The 24,138-nt window shown below is 44.0% G+C and overlaps 3 protein-coding genes across 7 annotated transcripts; 1 reads left to right on the top strand and 2 right to left on the bottom strand.

Moving 5' to 3' along the window:
• Nucleotides 1–114: 114 nt before the first annotated feature.
• Nucleotides 115–5,270, bottom strand: LOC143127474 (uncharacterized). 2 transcript variants are annotated; one of them, XM_076288996.1, is made up of 3 exons: nucleotides 4,307–5,270; nucleotides 3,890–4,213; nucleotides 115–3,347 (listed from the first exon to the last, which is right to left on the bottom strand). In XM_076288996.1, the coding sequence occupies exons 1-3, from the start codon at nucleotides 4,908–4,910 to the stop codon at nucleotides 2,740–2,742; spliced, it is 1,536 nt and encodes a 511-aa protein (XP_076145111.1). In that variant the 5' UTR covers nucleotides 4,911–5,270; the 3' UTR covers nucleotides 115–2,739. The 2 variants fall into 2 exon arrangements, with proteins under 2 accessions (XP_076145111.1, XP_076145110.1); XM_076288995.1 differs by having other exon boundaries at nucleotides 3,890–4,216.
• Nucleotides 5,271–9,017: 3,747 nt separating this feature from the next.
• On the top strand, nucleotides 9,018–11,020 carry sst5 (somatostatin 5). Its single transcript, XM_076289716.1, has 2 exons — nucleotides 9,018–9,219; nucleotides 10,121–11,020. Exons 1-2 carry the CDS (start codon nucleotides 9,076–9,078, stop codon nucleotides 10,307–10,309), a joined length of 333 nt encoding a protein of 110 aa, XP_076145831.1. The 5' UTR covers nucleotides 9,018–9,075; the 3' UTR covers nucleotides 10,310–11,020.
• A 263-nt stretch (nucleotides 11,021–11,283) lies between these two features.
• Nucleotides 11,284–23,920, bottom strand: trip6 (thyroid hormone receptor interactor 6). 4 transcript variants are annotated; one of them, XM_076288997.1, is made up of 11 exons: nucleotides 23,846–23,920; nucleotides 23,221–23,276; nucleotides 21,582–21,798; nucleotides 20,577–20,725; nucleotides 19,304–19,408; nucleotides 18,096–18,809; nucleotides 17,639–17,729; nucleotides 15,331–15,500; nucleotides 14,745–14,923; nucleotides 14,157–14,277; nucleotides 11,284–13,636 (listed from the first exon to the last, which is right to left on the bottom strand). In XM_076288997.1, exons 3-11 carry the CDS (start codon nucleotides 21,787–21,789, stop codon nucleotides 13,505–13,507), a joined length of 1,869 nt encoding a protein of 622 aa, XP_076145112.1. In that variant the 5' UTR covers nucleotides 21,790–21,798; nucleotides 23,221–23,276; nucleotides 23,846–23,920; the 3' UTR covers nucleotides 11,284–13,504. The 4 variants fall into 4 exon arrangements, with proteins under 4 accessions (XP_076145112.1, XP_076145115.1, XP_076145116.1 ...); XM_076289000.1 differs by lacking the exon at nucleotides 23,846–23,920 and adding an exon at nucleotides 23,692–23,775; XM_076289001.1 differs by lacking the exon at nucleotides 23,846–23,920 and adding an exon at nucleotides 23,372–23,660.
• Between the last annotated feature and the right edge of the window lie 218 nt (nucleotides 23,921–24,138).

The following is a 24,138-nucleotide window of genomic DNA, read 5'->3' on the forward strand; positions in this document are numbered from 1 at the left end:
AGAACCAGGAGACCCAACTAGAACATTAAATGCCATCTATCTGGATAAGGATATGACTTGCAAGGGTTTGGTATGGATCAGTTAATAAGGAAGTAAATAAAGACATAGTCTGACAGAGGTTAAGACTTTATTCTATTACCAATGTCCAAACAATGACAGTTATGATTGTGTTTCAAGAAAATACAAAACAATAGTAGCACATTTAGTTTGTCATGAAGTTAAACCTTAAGTTTAGAAAATATACAAACAACAAATAAAACCCTCCCGACTCCCCAAGTCCCTGGGTTTATGCCGCATGATGCAAGGCAATATCAATGCAAACTTGAGTGTATTATAGAGGTCAAATCCACCTATAGTGTTCAAACGGTTACGACCTAAGTGACATTATTTGCACAGGGAATACCGTATTATTCAATTAATTTCACAGATGCAGTATTTGCAAATAAAAACTCTAAACCACAAATCTGTGTTTTAGGAGTGAAAGTTGGTGTGTGAAGTCGTATGGCTTTCAGGGCTTTGTGATATACTCCCCAGGTGTCCTAATCAGCATATTCAGAGAATGGGCCCTGCTGGTGCTGGTGCCCCCATGAGATGTATTGTGACAAAAAAAGCCAATCTTTCACCCCTTCAGTGATTCCACTACGGTCAAGTTCGGCACAACCACTTCCTCCTCTGCCATCTGCTTAATATCTAGCCTCAAGCCATTTAGGGATTTACCGTTGGTAAAAACATATATATATCATATATGTCATATATTGAGTATTTCTAAATAACAAAATTAGTAACCATAAAGTCATAAGTTCAAGGGTAAAATACACTGGGGATTGTTTAAATAAATGGTCATATAGGGTCTGCATTACACAAGTTAATGTCTTAATGCACTTGCTCAGTTTATTGCAGAGAGGACTGCTTGCTTACACACAGGCCTCTACTTAAACAACTTGGCGAACTTAAGGATGGTTGACAGGCACATCTGTGATAAGCCCATGTAAGGATTTTAAGCACCATTCAAAATGCTGAGGTCTGTTTGTTTCTATTTCAGTGTGAGCAAAAAAAAGGACATTGTGAGTTGAAGTTTTTCTAATCCTGCACTTCTTTAAATATATTGTTAGAAATGTGGAGTTTATCCTGTGTGACGAAGACATTACAATCCATCATTTCCATATTGCATGGATGGGAGTGCATTGCTCATATACTCTTGGTTATTGGTGTGCGTGATGCTAGACATGACATGACCTTCTCTGTCTAGCTTGAAACGATGTCTTCCAACCACCTCTCTGCCTCAGTGCACTTTGGCTAGGGTCACACCACAGGTCTTTTCAGATTTTTTGCTCATATTTGACTTTGTTGTGTGGCTGTTCACATTGTTTTTATTAAATGTGGCCAATATCAGATTCCTACCCAAGTATGGACTGCATGCACAGAACAACGAACGAACACACGCACAGCACACCATAGGCCTATTGACTACCTTTGTATCCACTGAGTGTATAACCCACACCAGAGCCATAGAAAGAAAGAGTTGCGACATTCTTTGATGTCGCCGCCACGCGATCAAAAGTCCCAAAAAACGTGTGCCGAATGGCTGTAATGCAGGCGGGTGGGATGCATTTCTGGATGCTGGAGGGTGGAGGGCGTAATCTAGTTACTCATAGACAGCTGTCCAAGTGATTGGCCCGTTTTCAGTTCCGAAACTTCCATAACCCGGAAACTGCCATGGAAAAGCGCTGCCATCTCTCTATTACGGGAGTGTCGCTCGAATTCTAATGAATGTCGATCAAAAACGTAAAAGTCAGATGAATTCCAATGTTCAGACTACACGTCGCACTGCAAAACTGTGTCGGATTTTAAACCACATATGGAAATGGCCCCAATCACGACTGGAAAAAAAGGTAGATTTCATGTGATTTGTGCTGTTCTCACTGTTTCACGTGAGACAATCGGATTTGGCCTGGTAGTGTGACCCTAGCCTTTGTTATCCATCATTCTAATGGGAAGCGCCAGAGAGGAACCTCTCAAGGCCACCACTGAACCCGCAAATTGTTCATCATCAGAACAAGCAATTTTCTCTATTTGTGAACTCTTCCAAAGATACAGGTTTTCTCACCAAAGGCTTGACTGAAAACATACACACACACACACACACACACACACACACACTTAAATGACAGAATGTTTTGGGAAAGTCTGTATGCTCAACATTGTGGTATTGTCATTTCCACTTAACATAAAGCAGTCTATGGGCTGCACTCTGTGAAAACAAAACCACATGGTTGTATTTGTTCACTGAAAATGTCAACTATTCTGATGAACTAGTTAGAACAGCAAAAGCATTAAAGTCTGACGTTGACAGCAGTTGAGTGAGTGCCCTACAAACTACCAGCTGGCTCATAAAAAAAAATGTACCGACTGATTTTCTTATTCACTTCAGTTGTCAAGCATGTGTTTGTTTTCACCGAATTGTCCCAAACTGGAAGTGGCTCAGTTAAAAAGGCCGGTTCAACCACTTTGAACACTAACCTGCAGATGGCACCATCCACCTTACTGTTTCCACTTTGCATGGGTTTGGTGACCTACCATGACCCTGACAGCATCTGCCTAAACCTTCAGCCCAAACTCTCACATCTGTTCACTCACTATCTACTCCAGCACACTGACCACCTGTAGCCAAGCTGATGAAGACCAAGATCAACGTTCCTCGTAACTCACACAGACAGGACGTTACTGTCCCACGCTTGTTTATTGTCCCATCACTGCCTGAGTCTGTCGGTTGTGTAGCCGCTGGTGGAAGCGCAGCCCGCCGCTGTTCCTGAAGGACATGCCGCACTGGCCACACACGTAGGGCTTCTCGCCCGTGTGGATGCGGAAGTGGCGCGTGAGCGCCCCCGAGTGGCGGAAGCGCACGCCGCACGCCGAGCACGTGTAGGGCCGCTCGCCTGTGTGGATGCGCAGGTGCGTCTTCAGGTTCTCCATGCGGTTGAAATCGCGGCCGCACTCGCCGCAGTGGTACGGGCTGCGCCCCGGTGGGAACTTCTGCTGCTTGGGCGGCCGGCCGCCGGGACGCGGGCCTGCGCTGTTGGCCGGCTTGGAGCGGTGGTGCTGGCTCTGGTGCCGCCGCAGGTCGCTGGGCCGCTGGAAAGGCCGGCTGCAGATCTTGCAGACGTGCTGCTTGTAGGAAGGGGGCAGCGCGGGGAGGTTGGGCCTGACGGGAACGCTGTAGTTCTGAGGGACCGCAAGGGGCAGGGGAACAGTGTCGCTGGGCTGGTACATGCCGGGGAACACAGGCAGAGTGCCCACTGACGAGGAGCTCATCTCAGTAGCCTGCATGGTGACTGCCATTGGGTGGGCTGAGGACACAAATGGTATAAATTATTGCTAATACAGCTATTTGGACATAACACAGTATGTCTATGCATACTAAGTATGGCAACTCCTAGCTAACCAAATCAAAAATGTACACCACTACTTATATTAAGGATAGAGACCAGAAAAGGAAATTAAATGCTATCTGGCACTACCCTGTAAATCCAGAGTTCTCGCGAGAGCACAATGGAATTGTCTCTGCGAGACACTCTGGCAAAGAGCAATGATGCACGTTACTTTTACCCCAACATTCCGGGAAACCAGCTAAACTGATGAAGACAGCGCTGCAACGTTGGAGGACAGTACACATTGGTCGTAGTGTTATCCGATTGTGTCAAAGTCCGAAATCAGAGTAAACATGGTCTAGTGTTATCCAATTGCGTGCAGTGAGATGCATGCTTGTTGCCGCCCCTCAAATTGGGCCATTACATTGTTCTTTGCCAGACCCTTAATCTTTCTAGATTATCAGGGTCTGGATTTTCCAGGCTAATCTGGCACCCTCACTGTGATTATTTCGGTCTCTTACCCAGGGCATGGCTGCCGTCTTGGCTGAGTGTGTTGGCCTCACACCCGGGCAGGCCCAGGGGATCCGGTCTCCAGTCCTCCAGCATCTTAGACTGGGCCAGTGAGAAGCCGTCGTCGGGACCCTCACCCACATCATCAAAACCAAGCTGGGAGTCAGAGCCCGAGACTGAACCAGAGGCACGGCCCAAATCTGGCTTTTCCTCTTTCACTTGAACTTCTGCTGAGGATTCATATGACACATCCTCCTCATGTAGATCTGATTGGTCATAGTGATCTACCATGTTCTCATTTGGTAAGCATGGAGCCAGTGAATGTTGTTTCACATCTGCTATGAGTTAGAAAGGACAGGACAAAAACGGTTAACAACACAAACAATAGCTACACACTTTCTGACTATTTATATGTATTTAATTCCTACCTTTTTCCATGATTGCAACAGGGACTAATTCCTCACTCGGTGTCGGGTTCAGGGTTTGTGAGCACACTCTGCCGTCCTCACAGATCTCACTGAAAGTACCGTCGAGGCGTTCACAGCTTGCCTCGGCCTCGACAATTAGATAATCACACTTTTTCTTTACAGAGACACTCACAGAGGTCTTTGCTAGATCCTCGCTGTTTCTGACGTGGTTTTCCGCTTTAAGTCTGTCGTTATTGTGCGGGCTATCTGGTTGGCTCGAATGACTGACTGATAACGGGACTTGACCATCTCCTGCTGCGCACAAACGTGCTGAATCCAATTCTTTTTCGGCTGACTCCAGGCGCAATTTCAGAGACTTATTCTCACGCAGCGTTTCGTGCATTTGGTCGCGCACATCGCCAAAGGCTTGTCCCACTAGTTTGCTGACCTCTCGCACAGCTATCTCCACAGCCACCTCAAAAGCGCCGTGGATCGTGGCAGCAAGTTCGTCCTGAAAAGACATGGAAATATCGCTGCTCAAAACCAACCCGGACGAACCCTGGGCAGCAGCCATGGTTTCACGGTCTCTTTTGCTCCCGATTGTGGTTTTAAAGCGCGGTTTCATCCTCAATAAACTCGTATGACAAGCTCTCGAAACAGGATACGTATAGAATTCCTACTGATTCCTACTTTTTACACAATAAACAAAATGGTAACAATAACGTTATAGTGATCGTCGTATCTGTAACAATAGTTTCATTTCATTAGCCTAGCAGTAGTAGTACTATGACTGGACTGGACTGGGTAACAGTTAATTAGCAGCGCATCATAATCAATAAGCCAGCTCCTGCTTCTTACCAACATCTCTCAAAACAATGTCGGTACTAAAATAATTTTCAATCTACACTCTGTTGCATTGTCGTCCGTGTTCTCGTGGACCAAACAGAAAATTAGTTTAGGGGCTGTATGAACGTGTCCTCCATGGTTTGTTTACAAAGACAGTCCCTGACTACTTCCGTTTTCCGGTTGCAAGTAGTGGCAAATCACTGTTCGCGATATTTTCAAGTGAAGGCCATGTGAAATGTATAAAACATGTTTTATGAAATGTCGTTGGGGAAAAAAATATACAATGCATTACTTAACCTGTCTTTGATTAATCAACAGCCAAGTTTTCTGGATTTAACACAGATTAAATCACTACAATCTTAATATTATAGCACAATCTACAATCTAAATGACTAGGCCTACAATATATAAAGCACAATGTAAAATCTACACAATTACACTTTTTATAGCCCAATCTACAATCTACAAATTACTACAATCAACGCGGATCAGTTTACGCATGTCAAAATGAGCGCTCTGTCAAATAGGCGTCCCCTTGTGGCGAACTGTATATTTGCAATGTCTATGATGCTTGAATTTGGGGTCACAAAATAACAGTCATATAATGAACATTTTGGGGAAATGGATCAAAGCTATGAGTAAGATGCGTGAACCTTGTAATTACTTCACAGTACCTCTTTTTCCTGAATAATTTTGGTATTACAATGAATTATCTGTAGAGATTGATAAAGCCCTAGCAGTAGAAGAGGAAGGAAATAGAAGGCATATAGCCTACGCCTGTATGCCTGTATTAAAATTTAGATGTTTTCCCTTCCACTCCACCTTTTTAGGCTGTTTAACAGTTGTTGACACTCTACAAACACACGTTTTTATGCTTTGGATGAAGACGTTGACACTGATGACTAACCTCTCACACTAAGTGATGATAATGTAACGTGCCAAGCGAGTTTGACTGTTCGGTTACTGACGTAAAAGGACCATAATGCTGTGCGAGCACGCACATGATGCTTTTTGTTTATAAGGTGTTAATTCACTGTTTACTTGGATGTCAAGTATAGCATGTTAGTAATATCAGCCGTAAGCTGAGGGTGACTTGTGCCTTAAGATGTGTGTTCATTCAGTGCCACCCTTTCCCGCTGTTTTGTGCCAGGGTATAAAAACCCTATGCCGCCTTGGCATGGGGGTCAGTCGGTTTTGTTGAGTGTTTCTGTCTGCCCAGAGTAAGACAGAATGTTTCTGTCTGCTCCCCATGTGAGGTCGCCTGAAATTTAAATGGGATCGGCTGAGATACTGGGTCTCTCACAATTGAACAGTATTTTGCATAAAAATATACATAAATTAAACTCAAAATAAAATGATTAAAAAACCCATGATATCCAAGTTAAGTAACAGATCCTTCATTACAATCTAGTTAAAAAAATAAATAAACTTAGACAGCTCGCATGATATGTTTGATTGACGGAATTATGCTTGATCAATGTTTGAAACAAAGTAGCAAAACAACCAGGCACGCAAGGACATTTGGGGAAAGTCAAAGTACTGCTCTCGTCTGGATGTTGCAGCAGAGATGAGTTGAGCTATCTCTCGCAATATGTGAATGATTGTGGTCGCCAATGTTTTGTGACATCAAAATAGGGTCACTTGCCAAAAAAGGTTGGGAACCACTGCATTAAACACTATAATAAGTTATAATGCAACTTGGTATTACCCGTCCCTCGGTCTGGCTATATTATCCAGGTATATAACACATCAACATATACATACATACAACATATAACACATTAGAACACATCAAATGCAATCTTGTTTGCTACTCAGAAGATTACATTTGGTGTGCACACTGCTGTGTGTGTATGTAGGCTCAAGGGTTATTGTTAGATGAGTTTTGGTCTATAGTCTTATGCATTCTGGTCTTGTGAGAGATATGCATTTGACCAAAGCGATTAGTGCACCTTTGTTCCAACACTGGCTCTCATGTCATGTTATGTCAAGCAGCCTGTGAACTGAAATAGTCTTCTCCCTCTCACACACATAATTCACATAACACAAGACTTTCACAAAAACAATTATTACTGCTGTTTTCAAAGCAGTCATTGTTTTGACTCCTGAAATCACCAAGACCAGCAGAACCACAACGCAAAACAAACACACACACATCATCCCGGACATCTCCTAGACTTCCGCAAACAAGCCGTCACACACTCCCTTCATGCTCGATTCATCAGAAGCTCTGTCAGAAGCTATGATGAGGCTCTATGAAAGGAGTGACCTTTCTAATGAGTCATTCTTCATTATGGCCTGGGATATGGTGAATGGAGCTGACGGGAGCGATTGAAAGACCCAGTGTATTTCGGCACCCAGTATTTAGGTGCCCAGCATGATGCCCGCAGGGTCGACCTGCCTGCCCCTTATCTGGAAATGTTAATGAGTGCACGGGGCAGCGTGCGGGTCTGAGGAAGCGCAGCGAGATGTTCGCCATCGCCCTGCAGGTGGCCTGAGATGGTTAGCAGGAGAGAAAGGTCACCTTGTCACCTACCCCCCCCCCCCCCAATTTCACCACCACCATTCCACCGGTGACTAACCCATCCTACACACGGTTATAGTTTCCAGTTGTCTTGGGACATGCGTAATAACAGTCACCCCTTTTGTTTCAAACTCCTCGGTAGTGTTGGACGGGACGCGGTGTTCAATAACTCCAACGGAGTACTGAGTAGTAACTAGTGGCTGTATAGAGAGTCACCATCCAGGGCTCAGTTTGATTGTGATGTGTTTGGGCATGTGAAAAGGTGCTGGTGGTAGGGACACTCCGGGGCAGATGAGCCAATTAACATTTGAGTCACTTCTTGTCATCCGCAGCTTGCTACTGTGCACAGAACGTGGAGAGAGAGAGAGAGAGAGAGAGAGAGAGAGAGAGAGAGAGAGAGTGAGAGAGAGAGTGTGTGAGAGAGAGTGAGAGAGAGAGTGTGTGAGAGAGAGGAATGTGCTAAATGGCTGCCAGTGCTTTAATCACAAGTGAGGTGCCTTTAGTGTTAATTTAGTCAGACATCAGCACTGTCACACCACCATGGGAGGATGCACAGACAGAGTTCATTGACGAGCCCAGGTTACTCATTTCATAGGTGGGAGAACTTGGCAGTGACTCATTATGTAGTCAGTGTACAGTAAGCACCTGATTTTGTGAAAGTGAAGAGATATAGTACTGTATATGCCACAAATTGACAGTCAGATTGGGATTCAAAAATGTGTCTTAGAATTTTCTTGTGAAATGATTTGGGTAGAACTACAAAAAGTGAAGATTCAGCTGATAGCAGGTGCTTTCCCCTTCTCTTGGTCAACAGGAAATAAGGCTGTGTTGCAAAACTGATGACAACCAAAAACTGGTGAGACCTCTTTTCTAACATTTGTTTTGATTAAGCCGATTGAAGCATAGACCTATTTCCAGTTAACTCACACAGATATGGGAAATAAGTCTTCAGTAGATTCAGGAGCTTTAATGAATGCACAACACCCCTATTCCATGTAACAGCTTGAACTGAAGTAACTCAGTTGAAACCAAATGTGTTATTCTTAACATCTTAATGTCTCTTAAATTGCAACAGAAGCAGTTATGAAGCCTGTTGCACCAGCTGTGACAACTCCTCAGAGCACCTCACTCAACCTAACACACACACACACACACACACACACACTCGCACACACACATGCATGCACGCACGCACACACACACACACACACACACACACACTGAACTCAAACACACAGCCCCCATCATCATGTCCTACGTATTCTCCAGTGAACCAATCAAAGCCCTGAACCTCACACATAGGGGGTGTATATATAATCCATGACTATTGGTTCGCCACACAGACCACTCTCAAAAGGCGACAACACCTGCTTTCACTCTCCGGACTTGACCAAGCTTGACCAGCCGCCCGCCCCGAGCCATGCTCTGCTCCCAGCTCCAGCTCCTGCTCGTGTCCCTGTGCACCTCCGCACTCCTGGGTCGGACCAGCGCCGCGCCACAGAGGGACGTCCTGGAGCAGCTGCTCAGAAACAACGGCCATGGCAAGGACCCCGACCTCAGTGAGGTGAGGAGGATGAAGATGATGATGATGATGATGAGGATGGTTAAGTTAAAGGATGGGTGTCTGGGATGGTGGAGGAAGGAGAGAAGGAAGGTTATAAGGATGGAGGAGGAAGGAGAGAAGGAAGGTTATAAGGATGGAGGAGGAAGGAGAGAAGGAAGGTTATAAAAAAGTTGTAGTGGTGGCTTAAACACATATTATGTTGGCGTAGGTCATTGTAGAACATTGCTCTTCATCATATCATCACCATCTCATACAAGCATTAAGAATGCACATAAACAGTGTACACACTGGGTGCATAAAGAATAAGTGGGAGAGAGATTCTATTTGTATATGTCCTGGAATTAAGGGCTGTGATGTCAGAGATGTGATAGGTTCCGAGCAGTCTTGAGCCTTGAGAATATGAATATCAGCATTGACATGAACATGAACTGGAAAAACACTATTTTCAAGTGCGACTGTAATTGGTATGCCAAGCAGCAGCACCATGGAGCAACAACATGATGATCAGTTCATCATACTAATGTAATTCAAATTGGCAACAAACCTAATAATAATAATACTCTACCATCGCCATTTGTTGATTACATCTTATTCAGAAATTATACAATAGCAAAAAAATATATTTTTAAAATATATATTATAAAATATATATTATAATAAAAGAAACATTTTAAATCATAATAATATTTAATATTTATATGACTTATATTTAAATTTGTAATATTTATATTATTATTTATATTTATTATTATTATTATTAGCATTGGTTATAATTGTCACTAATCGATTTCTATCGATGTCACCATTACTGTTGCTATTGCAGTAGAATGGTAAGTTGCAGTTGTACCTTGCTTTTGGGTCACCCCGTTTAACATGCACCTGCCCTCCCGTCTGGCCCCAGGATGCAGCCGAGATGCTACGGCTGAGGATCCTGGCTGACCTAATGTCCGAGGGGGAATACGAAAACCTCCTCCCAGACCGAGGTCCACAGGGCGGCCGCGACCAGGTGCTGCGGCAGCTCCCCAACTCCCAGCGGGAGCGCAAGGCGGGCTGCCGGAACTTCTACTGGAAGACTTTCACGTCCTGCTAGCCAAGGGACAGCATGGAGAGCTACGCAGCTCCCAGTTCAAGAGGGGTGGGGTGGTGGGCAGGGGACATAATCATTTGTTGGTAGATTTAAGGTGATTAAATCTCACTGCTCCATTCATACTCATACACTGAATGTCACTGTCTGTCGCTATTTACTCACAAGGTCACTTTTTATGACTATGCTGTACATGTACCTGATAACATTAGCATCACTAAAAGTGAGTTTGAACAATTGCAATGGTGATAAAATGCACAAATGAGAGGTATGAATGTCAGTGTAAATGAAGATCTCTAGTCCCTTGAAAGATGCCAGATATTTACTGGTATGTTTGACCCTACTGGATCCCACAGTAGTTGATGTGGTGGCAAAAAGAGCTTAAATCATGGAAAAGTTTGAATGTATTGCTTAGCTTTCGACCTAAGCACAATGAAGTATTGGGTTTGTGCAGCTGAATGTGTGTGTGTGTGTGTGTGTGTGTTAGTCTGTGTAGGTGTGTTTGAGTCTTGGACTGTGAGAGGCCACTGACAGACACTTCTCACCAATATTTTCATTAAAAGTCAAGTGTGTTTGTATATGCCTCAGGCCCTTTCCTTGGTGGTGGTAGCAGTGGCGTGTGTGAGTGTTGTGTGTCTGTGTTCGCACATTTTCTTTTCCTTTTCTCACTTCAAAATATGTCTCTGAAAGGGAAACTTAGCACACACACTTTGCTTCTGCCAAATGTGTACAACATATATAAAAGAAGAGTTAATTTGCAGAAACAAATACTCTAAGCTCCAGTTTAATGAATTTTCATAAACCATTCTCATGGTGGATTTCAGGTAATATCAAACAAACTGAAGTTGGGCTCTTTTAATTAGATTTATTTTTAGTTAATCAAAATAGCCCAGATTCAGTTTGATTGATATTACTTGAAATGCACAATAATGCACAATTAATAACTTGATTTGTTAAAAAAGGATACATGTTTTTGCAAATTAACTTAAATGGAACTTTAATGTCAAAGAATAACACCAAAGGTAACATTTGTCTGCTTTGAAAATGGATGGGTTTATGTATGAAGTATATACTACAATTCAATGACAGAGTAAAGCAGATGTTGCGCACACAATATTCAAAATAAACCACTCAATCACTCAACTCATGCACCAAAGCACACGGCTACAGGCCATTCAGGAGTTCATAGACTGCCATCTACAAAGGTGGACCTTTGCAAAATGGTTTAACTACTTGGCAACAATGTAAATTGACAGGAGATGTTAGTCCAAAAAGACCACACAAGGACAAAAAAAATGACAAATACAAAATGAACAACACCAAAATTGTCCTGCACATATTCTGAGGGAAAACTACTGACCTAAACTATGACTAATGCACTGACTTAACAGTGATTGAAAACAAGACTGACACTTAAGTGAAATGCAATAAATTAACAAAATGAATGTGCAACTTTAATCCAAATTGATGTTAAAGGTCTTTAAGTTACATTTGTTGTGAAAATAGATATCAGTTTTTTTTTTCCTTTTGAAGAGGTTGGGGAGCATTTGATGAAAACAAACAAAAAAACAAAAAGAACACAAAATGGCACAGACAAAAAAAAGTTCCTATGTTTTGCATCAACAGTTCCATGGTTTCATTTTAGAAGTTGCAAATAGTGGTTAAGAAATGCACATAAAGATGACACACAGTCTCACACGTTGCGATGAGCCAATCTAACAAAAAGCCTAAGCAGAATCCCAGCCGGTCAAAAGATATCGTGGGTCAAAAAGGGCTTGTGCTATTTTGTTACTGATAAATTAGACACGTGAGGTCTCCACTTCATAACACCGGCATTTTTCACACGTGTTACCTCATCCTCGGCCAACAACTAAAACTCACCAACCAAACGGCAATCACAAGAGCCCTTCGTCCACATGTAACTTTACAGATGAATGCGAAAGGCAATTCAAAATTATTGCATTACAGTCATCTCAGTTAATAGCAGCTCTCTCACTCAGAATCAAACCATGACTTAAGTAGCTTCCCATGACCAAAACGATAACACCAACCTTTTTAGTGCCATTTTCAGTTACACTTTAATATTTAGCTACTGTAACCTGTTACCTTGTAGCCACCCTATATGTACCCTGTAAAACAATGTGTAACATACAAAGTCAAAACACGTTGCTAGCTTGTATAGGCTCAAGGTTAAGACTGGGGATAGGTTGGGGCACATGAAAGAGTGTAGAGTATCAACATACAGTTACTGATAATTGCCGTGTTACACGTATGTAACACAAAGTGTTACCTTCTAATTTTTGTTGTCATCACTATCTTCACTACCATGTTTCTGTCAAAACATTTCACCTATCAAGTCCTTCACTTCACAGCAATTCTCACTTCATTTATCTACTTGAGACCTGTTTTTGTCTCAATCGCCATGGTAACCAATATTATCCCTGTGGTAAGAGGAGATAAAAACAACACCTCTTCTCTACTGTACACTGCGCTAAGGAATACAAAATGTCCGCCACAGCCTTTCAGACAGTCTCCTTGCACCACCCTAGTCACACTACCACCCTCCCATTATAACATACTGAACAGATAACAAACTGACAACTGTACTGAGGTGGAGCAAAAAACACCAATGCATGTAGTTTCATCATACAACCTTGTTTTGTTTACTATGGTATGGCTGTCCCAAAGCAGAGCTATTGATTTACAGCAAAGGTGAGTGGTTGTATATGGGGGGGGGTACCCCTGCTGCCAGCAGCTCAGGAGCATAGTATAGCACTCACTTGAGTGTGGTCGGGTACTAGGGAAGAACTGGGTCGCACTGGGTACTGGGTGCCAACCCATGTTTCAGTTCCAAGTTCTCTATGTTTACCTGCATTTAACTAAACCCAAGAACAGGAGTTACATTAACACAAAAACAAAACAACACACACAGCATCACCAATAGGAGTCAATGTTATATTGTTCAATTTTGAGGTGGAATTCTGAACAGTACGTTTCAATCACTTTCAAGCATCACACATATCTGATTATGTCATACCACGCGCGCGTGCGCACACACAGACACACACATTCTTCAGCTTTGGACGTTTGTTCAGTCGGACTGTATTGGCAGAGGGCAGATGGGCAACAACAGAGAGGTTGGGCACAGTCAGGCAGGGGGGAGGGGCAGTAGGCAGGGCAGTGGGCAGTGGGCCTGGCGGCTCAGCAGTCGGTGGAGATTTTGGCGGAGAGGTCCTGGATGCGGCGGGCACTGCAGCCCTTACACAGAATGTGCCCGTCCAGGGGGTAGCAGCCTCGGCCCTCGCCCTCTGAGGACAGGAGCAGACCACATTCCTACAGACGGAGGGCGGAGACGAGCAAACAAATCAAAACAACATTCATGCCATGTGCCATCTGACAAAGATAAAGGTGTGGACAAGCAACTTTACAAGGAAAAGTAGCAAAGTTATAAAAGTTATTGGTAAAAAGCCAGGCCTCTCTCTCTCTTTCTCTCCATGGTGTTATCTTGTCATGTGCCATCTGACATAGATTAAGAAGGTGTAGACAAGAACTTAACAAGGCATCTCTCTCTAGCATGCAGTTGGTCCAAAATGCTGCAGCTCGTCTTTTAACTGGTACCCGCAAGCGTGAAGACAATGTACAGCACTTTGGTCAACTGCCTGTTTTTAAAAGTGCTATATAAATAAATTGATATTGACCAGGAAGCGGGTACTAATGAAGAATATCTACTTTTGTGTGATGACATGCAGAATTATATTACAGAAAAACAGGATCCTGCCAAAAGCACTCACACTTTCAGTCACCTCCAAGAACCTAACCTTTTTTTTAGTCAAGTCAAAGTAGCAAATCTCACCTCACACTTGTAACAGTTGACATGAAAACTTCGGTCCAGGGCAACTATCCTCACCGTCTCCTCCTGACCTGGCTCAGGCATGATTGGCTGCCCGCACACTGAGCAGCGTGGGGCGAACTTCCTGTAACACAGGAAGTACCAGACAGTACCCTTAGTTAAATCATCAGTATGATGAACTGCATGCGCACTAATGCAAACACATCCACTCATCCAGCCAGAGTGAGAGCCCAAGCACTAGCCAGGCGGGCAGAGAGTCCCACAGATAAGCCCATACAGGTTCAGTTCCATGAGAGGACACCTTCCAGATCATCTCTACCATGATAATAACGAAAACTGCTTTTGACCAAATAACGGTGAATTTATTTGTAAGCTGAGAAGCAAAGCTCATAATCCTTTAAAGCCCCCACCCTCACAGACAGGAATACAAACAGCTTAGGTTTATCTCACCCCCACCCCACCCCCGATGAGCTGGAGAGAAGCCCCTGAAATAGTGGCGGGGCTTTCGCACACCGTCGTTAGCATCAATGTTAGCATTAGCACAGAGGCCCTGCACTTCAGCAGCAGCTGCCGCTAACGTCATTGGCTTACCTGTGGAAGTCGTCGATGCAGTGGATCTGGGAGGTGGCGTCCACGGTGAAGGGCACCCCGTCCAGGCAGCAGTTGCAGACCACGCAGGTGAAACAGCGCGGGTGGTAGGCCTTCCCCATGGCCCGCAGGATGCGGTCCAGAATGGGGTTGGAACACTTGGAGCAGCGCTCGAGGGTGCTCTGGAGCAAAGAGGGGGGGGGGGGCATAAACAGTTAGAGAGGGGGAAAGAAAGAGTGAGAAAATGATGGATGGATAGAGAGGCAGAAAGAGAAATAAAGCAAAAAAAAACTGACAAAAAGAAAGATGGACAGAACAGGGGGAAGAGAAAAGAAATACAGTGAAGCACAGGGGTTGGATTAATGTCTGTTCCTTTTGGAAGTAGGTAGGCAGGGAAAAGGGGGAAAGCTATATAAAGCCTTCCATAAATGCAAGTTGTTGTTTATACACACACACACACAGACACACACTCTCACACACGCACAGACACACACAGACACTCTCACACACGCACAGACACATGCACAGACACACGCTCACACACACACACACTCACACACACACACACACACACTAAAGGACCACTGACTATGTAGCAGCCCTCGCAGTAGCTCTTCTTGTCCAGTGCGTAGAAGGGCTGGCCCCGCAGGCGGGCGTGACAGGTGATACAGGTGAAGCACTCCACATGGAACACCTGCTCCATAGCAATGCACCCGCTCCCGTCTCCAAGAACGTTGTCACCACACCGCGCACACCGACCTGCCAGACAAACAAGCAAACAACTGTCAGATCCTGAGCCTTTATCAGGTGGCACCATCCGTAAGCTTTCTCTCTTCAGTTTCTAGTCGATGTGCTAGCCCTACAACATTTCATTAGTTCACTAAATAACTCACATGCACGCACACGCACACACACTCACGCGACTGAATTTAGATTGATTTGGACTTACTTTTGAACTCACTTTTACTTTGGACATGCGTGAAAAACAATTATAGATTTTGCATGGCTTCATCTTCCAAAAATAAATCAATGTGCTCAGCTGCTACAATATTGGTTCTTGTTTCAAAGAGTTCAAGAGTACTTCAACATTGACCTCAATCTGTGACTCAGGCTGTACTAGAGTTAAAATAATGCCCAGTGCATTACAGCACAGGGTAGTAGGCCTTGTTAAAACACTTCATTGATGAAGTGTGTGCATTTAGATCCCTGTTCAGATAACCAGATCCACTAATTCAATCAATAGTTTTCCAACAGTGCTTATGATACTATGGAGGTTAAACTTAACTTGTGGGTCATTCCAGGTCAGATAAGATAAGGTTGTTGCTGTACCGTCTCAGATTTTGTTCAAACCTTGTATATATCATGAATGGGTCCCAAAACCAAGGCCTATAAATGTTCAAATCCTACGTCTTCATGTTTTTCTTTTCAGCCCTTGATATTACTTCAGTTTGACAGCGTGAAAAACCCATTATATGGGAAGCAATGTTTGGCCATTAAAGGTGCTCTAATCGATGTTACGCGGTTTCTAAGCTAAAACATTTTTTGTCACATACAGCAAACATCACCTCACCATCCGCTAGCTGCCTGTGCCCTGAATACACTGTAAAAAAAAAAACGTGGTCTCTATGGACAGCCCAGGCTCCAAAACCGTGTAAGGATTAGAAGCCTTAAGATAAGGTCAGGATCTCAACACTAACCTGTGGCACATTCCAGATCCACTAATCCAATCAATATTTTTCCAACAGTGCTTGTGATACTATGGAGGTTAAAGTTAACTTGTGGGTCATTCCAGGTCAGATCAGATAAGGTAGTTGCTATACCGTCTCAGATTCTGTTCAAACCTTGCATATATCATGAATGGGTCTCAAAACCAAGGCCTATAAATCACCTCACCATCTGCTAGTTGCCTGTGTCCTGAATACACTGTAAAAAATGTGGTCTCTATGGACAGCCCAGGCTCCAAAAATGGCAACAAAAACAACTTGGTCCAGCCTGGACCATAAAAACATTACAAACTGTTCCAGCCAATCACCGACGAGATGCGCGTTTTGAAGTTTCAAAATTGCACGGGAGGGAGGAAGAGGGAGTAGCGAGCTAGCTTTCTGTTTTGTTTGAACATCAACAGAAATTACATTACCCAACATCACTTAGAGCACCTTTAATATTTAGTATTAAGTATAAAAATACATTATATTATTAAGGTTGTGCCAATATTTGAGTTCTCCACATATAATAATGATCATGAAGGATAAAACAAGGGAAGATGGCATTTTGTGGGCACAACTCAAAATGGGTATTTAGTAAACAAAATATTAATGTTTATACTTTATTGTATTTTACTGTAATGTATTTGCAGACAAATTACTTATTGGTGTTATGTGGTATAACAAATGACTATAATAGCCTCACTATCAACCTTGCACTCATACTGATAACGTGTTTGTCTCCATCCTACAAAGTTTGAGCAGGCTAGGAATAATAACATACTGATGTCCAAAGATCGTTCTTAAGAGAACCTAAGAGCCTAAGAGAAACTAAGGCAGAATGCCGTAAAACTCCCAGTTACGGTTCTTTTGCTTTAGGCTGATTATGCTTAATTAGTGTCCAGGGCATATCCAAGGGCAAAGAAAGTATGGAATTTAACAGTTATTGTACAGGTCTTCGTTTTTGGACCAACACATTATGTTGACAAACTCTGAGCAAAATTTGAGACGATACAGCACCCATTTTCCTGGATCCTGTCTGATTTGACACAGAATGACTCTAATAGCCTAGTTTAAGGCCCATGTTTACAGTATACAAATGACTGAACAAAGCAGCCTCTTGCCTAGATGGCTTCTAGGATGCGCCAGCCAAGGCTTGACCCCAGAGGGAGGCATTTTACAATCAGAACGTACCAAAGTATTCCTCGGTAGGGGGGTGGTTCATGTCATAAACCAGTTTCTTTGTGAGACGATCCAACTCTTCTTCAGGCCTTGGCACAGCCCCCTGCCACAACAACAAAACACTCACATCAGGAGCATTCCAAATACCATCAACCAATCAGGAAGCAACAGAACAACATACAAAATGCAACACAATTCCTCCAAGACTCATGAATCCAGCCTTTGCAGCCATGATCTGCAGTGCTAGCCATTTCTCAAAACATATAATGTAGGCACTCCTATCCTCTTATAGTAGTATTGACAGATGCAGTGGTACGTCCTAGCTAAGGTCTCCTCTGCACTTTAGCTTAAATGTTATTCTATTGCTGTAAGTTGCTTTGGATAAAAACGTCTGCCAAATAAATTAATGTAAATGTATATGCAGAGGCATGAGACGGCAAGGCTCTCTGTGGACCCCCCCTCCCCTCACCTTACTAGGTTGATAGGCTGGACTCGGTACCGTCCCTGAGGCATCAGGACCCTTCTTGGGCGGCTGGGGTCCCTGGCTGGCTCGGACTCCTGACGGCGCTCCTCCTGACCCGTGCATCTCCTGGGCCTGCGGCGGGGGCATGGAGTACCAGCCCTGTGGGTGCTGCTGCTGCTGCTGCTGCTGCGGGTGCTGGTGGTGCTGGTGGTGCTGGTGCGGCTGAGACTGGGCCTGGATGGGCAGGTGGTCCTGGTAAGGCGGCCGGTGGTCCTGCGGCGGGGGGCGGGAGGCGTGCTGGCGCGGCGGCGGCGGCGGCGTGTACGCCTGCTCGGCCTGCCGGCCCGTCTGCGAGTAGGTGGTGACCGGCTGGGCCGTCTTGACCTGGACGCTGAAGCGCGGGCCGGTCGGCGTGGACGCCGTGGTGTAGGACGCGGGCACCGGCTGCGGGTAGGGCTTGTGGTGACCGGCGGCCGAGGAGGACGAGGAGGAGGACGTGGAGGAAGGGGAAGGGTAGGAGTAGTCCAGCTGGGAGTTGTACGGAGAGGCCTGGTGGTCGCTGGCGTATGGGGGAGCGGGGTGGTACTGGCTCTGGGGGTGAGGGTGAGGGTGAGGGGGGTAGCCCATGGACGGACGGCCTTGGGGATGACCCCCTGGTGGGCCCGAGGGCTTGTAGCGATCCCCTGAGAGGTGCTTATTGTAAGGCACATTATCATAAAGCTGTAGGGGGAGAGGACAGAGATCAGTCAGCTGACTGACAGACTCAACTCATAGTTCGTCCTATTCACCTCAGTAGCATCTAGTCCATTAGCAACACAATTTCTTACTATCAATCTTATCACTGTACTCCTCCGCTCTTTGTGGTCTGTTGTGAAATAAGATATTGCCTCTTTCCCAGCTGTCTTTATGCAGCGCTTTCCCAAAAGAGTCAGTGAACCTCTACAATCTTTTATGCAAAACATCTAAACCTGTAACCATAAATTCCAAAGACAAGTCGATACTTCTGAAAGTCATAAATTCCAAATGCAAGTCCAAATGATTTAAACACTACTGAAACAGAGAATGAACCTGAAGAAGCCAACGGCGAAACACAGCATTCACTCCTAATAAACAATTTCTTATATTAGATCAGTGGGCAGTGATGATCTCTATTTTTTCAACTACTGAAACAGTGTTATTAGTCATGCCCACTCTGTGGTGGTGATGATAAAGACCTGAGTGCTTGTGCTGTGTGGGTGGCTGTCCAGGTCTGCGAGCATGCAGGTCAGTGAGTCGATCTCAGCGTCTATGTTGGAGTGGTGCTTCTCCGGCCCTCGCACCTGGAAGAGAATGCACCCAATGACCAGTCCATATTAATGCTTAAAGGATAATTGTAAGGACCGGGCTGAGCTGGAAACAAAAGTGGGTTACCAGAGGCTGCCCAACCCAAGGTCTCACAACAACAACAACCAAAAAATAGAGGTTGTTTGCCGAACACAATAAATGTCTTCACTTGTAGCTATGATGGACACTTTCTGTCTTCATCTTCACTCCACACCCAAAAAAGACAGAGCTGGCTTTGAAATGACTAATATCTCCTGTATTTCTTTTCTTTACTTTCATAACCTCAATTAAATGATGAAATGACACACGATCAATTCCAATTTTGCTACCTGCATGACTGCAACAAATATCTAAAAAAACAACAACATTGGAAGGTTTTTTTTACAGTTTTTCTCAGTCGCTTTGGTGCTTTTCTCAGATCAGAATGAAAATTCTCATAACTATTAGTTCAACTTCCACAACATTTAGTCATTTGTGCACATCATAGTAGCAATTTCTCCTTCCTCTGAACAAATTGCAAATGGTTTTGAACATGTATCAGTTGCTTGTCATGTCAGTCAAAATTAACTATACTTATGGATGCTGAATGTTCCCAATAAAACTAATAGTCTTCATTTCATTGCTTGTCATTACATACAAAATTGGTGAACTAGTTATCAAATTCTGTCACAATGCTGTAGAATTGCAAAGAGCATATACATTAAAACTGTGAAACATACATAATCAGTGTCTTGTACTCACTTACTCCCCTAACTACATCAATTTGTAACTTTACTGTAGTTTTCAAATGGCTCTATAGTGCGGTCTTGAGTATTTTCAGGTAGTGTCACCAAGTTCTGACCTTTTTTTGCATGGGAAAACACTGAGAGCATAAACTGTCGTAAAGAAAACATGACAAAGCCATTTGACTATCTTGTTCATAAACGATGGTGTAAAGACTTCTCATTTTGATGACACTGGCAGTTTCATTGACATAAATACTTGCTTTTGAGGAATGGACTATCCATTTTGAGCAAGTGACGTGCTTTTACAGGTTATCCACTAGGTTTTGCAGTTTGCACTAATTGTTTTGAGAAATGCACTGCTGTGCAAATGTTAATAGTGATGTGAGAAAAGCACCAAAGCGACTGAGAAAAACTGTAAGAGGATATCGGTTTGACCCACCTGATGGTCATAGCCTGCCATATGAGGATTCCATGTGTTGCGCTCGTCCTTGGGTCCGTGGGAAGGGGGGTAGTAGTGGTCCCCAGATTTAGGAGACAACGGGCGGAAAGCTACAGAGCCGGGGTCTTCAGGGTGCTGCATGATGCCACCTGATAAAAACACACACACACACACACACACACACACACACACACACACACACAAACAATGTTTATCTAATGAAAGACATTTCAAGTACTCTGGCAAACAGTCAGACATGACATCAGCTGTTTTCCCCGGTGTCCAGGCCGACCTGAAATGGAAAGATAACACAAGACCTTGGGGAGCGGCTACAGTCATACTGTTGGAATGCAGATGTGTTACTGTTACTGTAATGTAACCAGACGCCTTCTGCCAATTATCCGTATATGGAATAAGCTTAGTAGTCCTAAACGAAAAGCTCATTTCAATAAGGATCTTCAAGTTTCCTGTTGAGTGTAGGACTAGGCTTAATTTGAGTAAGGGAAACCGGCGCTTTAACCTGTTGAAGAGTACGGTCACAAATATGTAATTAGAATGTTCGCGAACCGAGAGTTCCGCATTATGATGTGAAAATAACCAGGAAGCAGGAAAATAATTCACTCCTAAACAGGTTAAGCTTACTGGCAGGATAAGAGGAAGTGGGTGAAGGAAACATGGCTTTTTAGAAAACTGGGACTGGGAGTGAAGTCCTCCACCAGTGTCTTCACACTCTGAGTGTATATAATGACTACCACAAACCATCAGTGTATAGCAACTACTGCCAGTGGAAACTGTATAATACTGACAATTAACATTGAGGTATTAGTCACAGGATATAAAATAACAGGTAATAAATGCTCAGTCACACTAAACCTAAAAAATTATACTGTTAGACCTGTTAACAGTCTCATTTTCAGGTCAGAACATCCTGAATTCCGGATTAATCTGGAATAATCACATCCGTGAAACAGTATGGTAACACGCTTAGCATCTGCTAATTCTCACCTGTCGGGCCAGTGGCGATGTACCTGGTGGGTCCCCCTCCACCTCCCCCTGTGACACCATTCTGCTCATAGGCACCGTACTTGGGCCTCTGGTCAGCCAAGACCTTCATCTGGGCCCGGTAAAACGATTGTCCAGCGTGTGACATGGGGGGCGTGGCTCTCTCTGGGCTACCTAGGGTTCTCGGAGGCAGCCAGGTTGGGCCGGACATAACGGTGCTCTGCAGACGATAAGACAAGGGAGGGGGTGTCATTCTCATGTGAAGACGACAGGTAACCCACAGAACAAAGACTGAGGAAAAGATGACATGAACATTAGGTCCAAGAATCACTTGTAAGCCTCTATGAAAATAACAAATGATCTCATTCGTATGTCAAGAAGATGGGGCCCTTGGCTGAAAGATGTGGGAACAAACCAAAGCCACCTGAGAGACCCCTTTTAACTGTTTCCAGAGAAGTGGAGGTGAGGTAAGTATATCTGCTGTTGTCCACGCCCATTGCGCCTTTGCTAACCTGTACCTTCTTGATAGATAAGACATATAGTGATATGAGATTCTGCACGTCAGTTACAGTCTCAGTCGTAAGGTATGTGTGTGTTTATGTAATAGGTAACCAAGGCAACGCCGGAGATGCTCCTACTCTGCGTTTCCTATGGTAACGTTTGAGACCACTTTAACAATAACCTCCCAGTTTCAAAGCAGGAAAACGGGAATCAGTCCCACACAAGAGGGGAATTCCAGTGGCACTTGGACAAAAAGCCACTAAGTGGGATATCTGACTATACTCTATATTACACACACACACACACACACACACACACACACAATTCCCACAGGTGCAGGACACTAGCTGGGTTCCTCGGTCACCGGTGGGCTACAATTGGTACAATGGCCATTGTTCCAGGAGTTTCAACTTCACAACAAACAAGCACAGAAAAAGTATAGGAAATATTGTGTAATGATGGATCTTTTTTCTAGGGCACCTGGACTATCACACAATGCATTGGCTTTCAGAAATAAAGGCAATTTAAGGTTTGACTAGGACTATTCCCAACACTCTCACAGGAAACCGAGTAGGCTACAAGTAGGATGATGGGGCTGTATTATAGGCTATTCATCATGCACGTTATTCAAGATTCCAACTAGACTTAAATAAAGTGGGTCTAGGCATAAATCATCCTACACTTAACGGTAGGCCTATTGGGCTAAATGTGCAAGCCATTAATGAAGTTGCTCTCTCCATACCGGCGGGTTTAATTTCAGCCTATTTCCGGTTGACAGCAAACTCAAACCCGAGGTCTGAGGGCCAGGAAAACATATAAACCTACGAACCTAGGCTATCATTCAACGATGAAGTTGCCAAGCCTATGAAAAGTTTTATTGCCTCAAAGTTGTAATACGCTACAAGCCCTCCTCCTGCAGAGAGTGTTTTCTACTCAATGATGTCTATTTTACGACAGAATGTTGAGGACTGACGAGCTACGTTATCAATAACCGTTACATTTTATATAGCCAGTTCGTGACATTGCCATAATAATAATCCCGCTGAAAACTTCATCGCGAGACGAAAACCGGTAGGCTATAAGAGACCGGTGTGGAGCATTTAGAAGAACAATGAAGCAATAACGAGTTTCCGTAGCCTACCTCTTAAAATCCGGGAGACTTTTCCAAGTCTACGGTCGCCTCGTCTTCACCCTCATCTGGGAATGAAAGGGAATAAACATGATGCAGTGCGAAGATAACAAATTGAACCAGAATGTGACGGAGTTCTCTAACGAAACATCGCGTATCCAACCTTGCCAAATAACAGAACGTGGAGTGAGCTAGCTTGAGTAGAAACGACCACACGCTGTGATTGCAACAGTAGCCACAGCATAGGCGACGTTACAAATAACCACTCAGTTAGGCTACTGTTACATTGTATTTCTTTCAGCAACAGTCAGCATTAGACCTGCTATCGGAATAAGGCACAATCTCCTAGGCCTATATATCTGCCGCGTCTAGCTACTAGCTTGTAACAGAACTTCGTAGGCTATAGTGTGCTTGTTAAGCCACTTGTTTATTAGTTAATGTTAGCAATGCAACTCCATTCGTTAAATGAATGCAAATGATCACCTTAGGCTACTGCGTAGGTTACACTTGTTGCGCACAAACAACCAGCTAAATCGCTCACTCGGTCATTTTTATCAACTGTTTAATTCAGATAACGCAAACGTAAACTTTGAAATGTGCTGATTGGTCTCAAAAAAGATTGATTTCTGTAACCTACTTTTGCTGAGGATCCGTTTTGTCACAGGCCCCATGAACTCGTCACAGCATTCCAAACGCGTGACGTAGAGTCGTCGCCTTGCGAGGTGGTTGCGGTAAGCACATTTTAGTCAGGCCCGACACTGTCTGTCCCACATTGGGTTGACAGATGGTGCCTTTCCATCCTGGAAAAAAAGTCCATTGCCTGGGGTGATCTAATCCAGCGGTCTATACTCTCATTCATCTGTTCTAGGATTTTAACCACAACACTCTCAAATGGCAAAAGATATCATAAAGATAGGGGGTTTTATTTGG

The sequence above is a fragment of the Alosa pseudoharengus genome, unplaced genomic scaffold, assembly GCF_046254945.1.
Source record: "Alosa pseudoharengus isolate Yale_2024_CS ecotype anadromous, Long Island Sound unplaced genomic scaffold, YU_APseudo_1.1 YU_APseudo_1.1_scf_17, whole genome shotgun sequence".
In the NCBI taxonomy this organism is placed as follows: domain Eukaryota; kingdom Metazoa; phylum Chordata; class Actinopteri; order Clupeiformes; family Clupeidae; genus Alosa; species Alosa pseudoharengus.